The sequence below is a fragment of the Priapulus caudatus genome, unplaced genomic scaffold (genome assembly GCF_000485595.1).
Source record: "Priapulus caudatus unplaced genomic scaffold, Priapulus_caudatus-5.0.1 Scaffold2225, whole genome shotgun sequence".
Taxonomy (NCBI): domain Eukaryota; kingdom Metazoa; phylum Priapulida; class Priapulimorpha; order Priapulimorphida; family Priapulidae; genus Priapulus; species Priapulus caudatus.
This window is the reverse complement of record NW_014579286.1, coordinates 7409-13037: the sequence shown is the minus strand read 5'-3', so window position 1 is coordinate 13037 and position 5629 is coordinate 7409. Positions and strand designations below refer to the sequence as shown.

Genomic DNA, 5629 nt, shown 5'->3' with positions numbered 1-5629 from the left:
GTCAAATAATATGGTTACAAGCAAAATCAAGCCGGGCCACTCCATTTGCATTCGAGACACTGGGCAGTATAGATTACAACTAATTAGCTCTTAACGATATTAGTTATCCTAGAGCTAAATAACCGTACGAAACTTAATCTCAAGTTAAGGATGATACGAAGTATAACTATAAATAACTCAAATGTAAGCTATGTTTCTTCTATGTTAAATTATGCAGTATTCGTTATTGACAATTCTTACCGTACCGTCGGCGCTTTCAAGGATAGAGAACATGGGGCCTATTGACAACTAGATGTATTTTCGTAAATGTGGGCGGTAGCCCCTTTAAAAATCGACAAGCCGGTACTTCGTCGAGGGTGTTCCTTTGTTCATTTCACCCGTAAACCATTTTATGTGACGTTAACAGGAAGCCTGTCCGAAAAAAGTGGGTCGTCGGTGTTTGCGATATTCTTTTTGTTTTTCGAACTGGGGCTGTTAAAAAGGTAAAAATCAGCCAATTTTTTAACCCTGAGTTAAGAAGTTAATCCCAGGTTCCGAACCAGACGTTAATTTTACTCTGAGTTAGGCATATTTAAATCAGCAGTTTAAAGTTAATCCACGACTTGTTGAAACCGAATTTAACTCTGAGTTAACTTTTTAACTCTGAGTTAAGGAATTTAACTCAGGTTAAAGTTAACCCACGCTCTTGCTTGCAAACCGGTTGTCCAGCGCGGTACGTTCGAGAGTACCTGGGGAGATAGACCACTAATCCGAGCGTAAGCTTGGCCGATGTTGATCATACGATATGTGATGATGGTATACAGTATGTATCAAGCTGAACCAGACAATGCGTACTAGACAATACCTCTGCAGGTGTACTGTGCTCTGTGCATATCTCGTACGAATACTGTTTTCATGATTTTTATACTCATAATTACATCCTAATATTAATGATTTTCCAAATTGCTCATTATTGCATTATTCAAGATAGTTTGGATACAACATTTGTTGAAGCATTACTATCCAAAATGTGGTATACCAGATCTTTGGCCGGGCGGGGATACCCAGATCTTCAATATCATGGGGTATCCCGCGACACTGGATGACCAGTAATAAAAATCTGAAGGTTCGACCGGCTGCTTCTACCTGCTACATACATGTCGTATACATGTGTTGCGGTAATTTGATATGCAGGGTTTCTGTACTTAACATAGGAGGCCGACAAGTGGTGCCCGCCGTTGTTACCAGAAATTCTTTAACATCGCCGTTCCTGTGCGGAACACTGCATTTAACCACCGCCCCCGTTGTCAACAATAGTGTAATCACTAGGCACGTGAGGCCGGGTTCTGGGCTCTGACTCCTCTTCTTGCGGGACCACAGAGAGACGTCCCTACCTACACTCCACTCCTCTTCCCAGCCGGAGGGGGCCGGTTCCCTCTCTCTCGCTTGCGTCCGCCTTCTGCAGCGTTCGCCGCATGCCGCTCAGCCGCAAGCATTGGAAATCTGGTACCTCCAAACCAAGAATCTACTATCCCGCGGCATATCGGGATACCGCTAATTTCGACCCCTGAGTATGTGTGAATGTTAGAAATTTATAGTTAGATTATTTCTCAATTTTTCCGGATTCTCCAAATTGTTGCTTACATCGTCTGCTTGCGTGTCGTCTGCAGCTCTCGACTCGTCGGAGGCGAGTTCCGAACACGGCTGGTCGTCTGCGTCGCGATTCCCCGTAGTTGGCACGGCAACGCAAAGCCAGTACGTCGTCGGCACGCTCCAGCCCGAATTCGCAGGTGGCGCCCTCGTGCAGCAGGCCTCGAACAAGTGCGTCTGTCCTCGTGTGTCCGCCGTTCATTTTTCGCGTTCCTTGTGTTTTCTGTCGCAATCCATGTGTGAATTGTGTAGTTGCAGTGTTCGAAATAAGGGCTATCCGTTTGTTCTCACTTGTCCTTTTCCACGGAGGACAAGTAGACCTGTCCAGTAGCTTGTCCGCTGGACAAGCACCATTTTAGAGCAGCTTTTTAGAGCAACTTTTCATAATTTTCTACCATCGCTTCAACTTTGTTAAGACTTCAAATAAATAATTGTGCTTCTTTATGCTCTTTCAAGTTTGGTGTCTAATTTGAACTGTTAGTGAACTGTATTAAAATTACAAAGTAAGATATTGGGTCTAAAATTTAATTTGATTAAATGTCTTACACATTTACTATATTTCTATATTATTAATCAGGACAAGCAAAAATTTTGCAGGGCAAGCAAAAATATCTTGTAGCTTGTCCGTCAGACAAGTACAATTTTTCTCTTATTTCGAACACTGAGTTAGTAAATAGTAATAGGCTAGCAATATTAAATAGTAATATTAAATAATAAATCAGGGGTTTTACTACATATTGTTGTTGTTGAAAGTGTACGAGCCGTGTAAGTAAGAGTTTCCACGAGCATTATATTACTTATTATTTATTTATTTATGTATTCTTTTTTTGTATTTGTAAAATTCATTCGTGTGCAGTTATTATAGTATTTATTTATTGTTTTTGTATTTTTTTATGCACATGATTTTATGTTAATGTTTTAGTCGCGTTTTTTTACGTGTCCTTATACGTTCAAAGCGCTTCTTTCGCGCGCCCGTTTAACACTTTGACCTCACCTTCTCACAGTGGCCTGGCGCTCGTAAACCAGGACCAGTGCCAGGTGGCAGCACCGCTGCAAGGCGACGGCACGCAGCATCTCGGGCAGCTCGCGTTGAAGAGCGATTCGCCCGCGCAGAGGGTGAGTGTAGCCACTCGTGTCATTTATTGTATTGTGTTGTGTGATTGCAGCAATCTCATCATATCTATATACAACTCAACACATAAATATATAATAATGTAACTATATCGGCAATATGTCAAAAATAGGATTGAAATGAGATTGAGAACTACACGTATTGCTTCCTGTCAAAGGTATGATTGTAATTTTGATTTGAAATTTTAATTGAAACTAGGAATGACATTATCAGGAGTGGATAATAGAGATATCTGTTATCAACTCCTGATATTATTATACAGATATATCTATCGTTTTCTTTTCGATGTACGAATTGAAGGGTAGGACGGAAGAGTACGATTTTTTTGCAGACGGTATGATTGAAGTTATTACGGAGATCTGCATCAACAATTAGATGTCTATGTAAACAGAATAGCGTGAGGGGTGCGGCGTTGCCATCAGAAATCACGGTTTTCACCACAACGTACGTCTGAAGACCGTCGTGAAAAATTTCATCATTGCAACTCCCTCCAGGCATGCGACAGCTGATACAGCAGCCTAGGGTTTGCCCAACCGTTCAGCCACGAAAACCATTGTGAATATCAGGGTTTCAAAGATTCCGAGATTGCCAGATTTCAGTCCGACTATCTGACCGATTCGCAATTCAAACGACGGTTAAAATTCACATCATGAAAGCAGATATTTACGATATTTTCGCAATTATTGGGCACCGCGACACATTTTTCACGGCGACAAACTTTTTTTTAACAAAACCGTATCTTGTCCGGTAATTTTACCCACCTTTTCCATTGCCGGGTGTCTGTAGGTTTCTGAAAGTGTAAACAAGTTCGAAGTAAGTTTTCTAAAAAAAATTTAAATTGTGACATCGAACAATTGCATTCACAATTGCATTCATAATAATCTCACATTACGTAATTGAATACTGTATACACTATATATTTCGAGGTGGTTTATTTTTCGCAAATTTCGTAAAAATATGGCGTATACAGTAATGACAAAAATGTTAACGGCTCATTGCGACTCGAAGTCTCTGAGGTTGCGATCAGAAGTCACGATTTTCACCACAACGTTATTCTGAAGACCGTCGTGATAAGATTCATCATTGCAACTATTTGGGCATGAGCACTGCCCCCTGCTGGGAGAATGATGTACTAATGTTTCATAGCATTCAGGACATCAAAGCATCTACGTCTCAAGCCAACAAACAAATAAAAACAAAGGCAAACAAACAAATACACAAACGAACTAGCATTGAAACGGTTTTAGTGCCGACAACAAATATAGTCTATAGAAATACCGATTTACGTCGATGCCGATCATGATGATAGCGACTACCCACTACACTAGATTTTCCGATAAACTTACTTGTTCCAATCTTTGAAAATGTTTTCAATCTTTGGCGACCCTTTCGCCAAGGGTTTCTGAAACAAAATAACATGCCTGGTATAGAACGCAGATAACAGAGAACACGCGATAATCTTAATTCTACAGCGAACATTAACAATGTAAACTATATACACATGATAATGCCGCGAATAATTATTCCCAGTGGTACAGTCTATCAAACACAGACCGGCAGACAGCCACAGAATCGAATGGCATTAGTTAACCAGGTTGGTGCCCACAGCCACCTAATTAACCCGGAGTTAACGTCAGTCTAATGTTATTTTCAGCAACTGATGCATCACGTGGGTGGGAAAATACACGCCTGTAATATACGCAAGATACTTTGTTTATTTTGCAAATAGGTCCGATCGTACGAGTGTTATGTTATTGACACGCGAGGCGGTGCACACGCGACGCAAATGACCCTAAGTGGTCATCGGAAAAAGTGATTTTAAATCGAAAATAAACGACCGCACGTGCAGCGGTAACGTACGAAATTGAAGCGCTTACGATTCTGCTTTTTGTTTTTACGGTCTTGGCCGAATCTGGATAATTCCGCTCGAGGTATTCCACAATGAACGGCAAAACGCCATCAGGAACACGGTTTGCAACTTCCATGATGGCACGTGCGTTTGAAAGAGGGCGCTGCTGTGGTTCTTAAAATATTCCTAACTTTTGTTCCTCGTATGATAGAGAAAACCACGCAGTTATACGTAACTGTCGGGAATAGTTTCACGTTTTGTTAAATTCTATGTTTGGTGTTATAAGTGATCGTTAATTTATCAACGTGCGCTAGAATATTACGACAAATAAAAACTTTTGCGATATTACGTCACGCTGGCCATGTCGGTGTTGGGCCTGTTGGCAGTGTGTCGTAAAGCGTCACATTTTCTCTCACAAAATGGCGTGGTTTTCTCTGCTAGATTTTGATTGTTTGTGAGCCGGTTTTGCAGTTGGAAATAGACGTGATATGGACTCAAATCTGCTCTCGGGTAAGAAAGCGATTCACAGCTCACTTGATTATCAATGTTTTGAGCTCGTTAGTAATTCGCGCTAATGCGTAAACGTAGTTCAAAGTGACACATGCTAAGAAATTCCCCGGTTTTATTAATCTTGTCGGAGTTACCATACTTATCGGTTTGCAGTCATAAACCGTTCGTTTTTCCATGCTAAATCGCAATAATAAAAAATACGTGTAAACCCATTCTGCATTGCGACCGCGACACCAACGTGTGTATTGGTCCTTTAAGGTTACGCGCAACCTTTCGTAAGTTATTTGTGATTAATCCAGGTTATTTCATTGTTACGAACAGTGAAGCCTGAAGCCTGAAGGTGTTCACTCAGACTGTCGCCCAAACTGTCATTGACATTGTTGTAGGCTGGTGCCGGTGGCTGTTCCTAGTTTCACGTCTCAGGCACGTCACGTATCCCTGAGCGCATTTCGGCTTGGGTTCACTCCGCATTAGCCAGTACTACTGCTGAGAGGGTCTATGTCCCCCAG

At 41.4% G+C, this 5629-nt stretch overlaps 2 protein-coding genes and 1 long non-coding RNA gene across 3 annotated transcripts in view; 1 reads left to right on the top strand and 2 right to left on the bottom strand.

Moving 5' to 3' along the window:
* The window catches only part of LOC106818413 (nucleolar and coiled-body phosphoprotein 1-like), a 13506-nt gene extending 12445 nt beyond the window's left edge, over positions 1-1061 (bottom strand). The window contains exon 1 of the mRNA XM_014823126.1: positions 1019-1061. Coding sequence (XP_014678612.1) covers positions 1019-1061 — 43 coding nt within the window. The remainder of the gene's footprint in view (positions 1-1018) is intronic.
* Positions 1062-1147: 86 nt separating this feature from the next.
* Positions 1148-5629, top strand: part of LOC106818412 — a gene marked incomplete at its 3' end in the record, with an annotated part of 11677 nt that continues 7195 nt past the window's right edge. Inside the window, exons 1-3 of the mRNA XM_014823125.1 lie at positions 1148-1157; positions 1650-1800; positions 2634-2745. Of these exons, the coding sequence (XP_014678611.1) occupies positions 1148-1157; positions 1650-1800; positions 2634-2745 (273 nt within the window). The remainder of the gene's footprint in view (positions 1158-1649; positions 1801-2633; positions 2746-5629) is intronic.
* Positions 3523-4787, bottom strand: LOC106818415. Its single transcript, XR_001395211.1, has 3 exons — positions 4639-4787; positions 4108-4163; positions 3523-3551 (listed from the first exon to the last, which is right to left on the bottom strand). It is a non-coding gene; the product is annotated as an uncharacterized LOC106818415 (long non-coding RNA).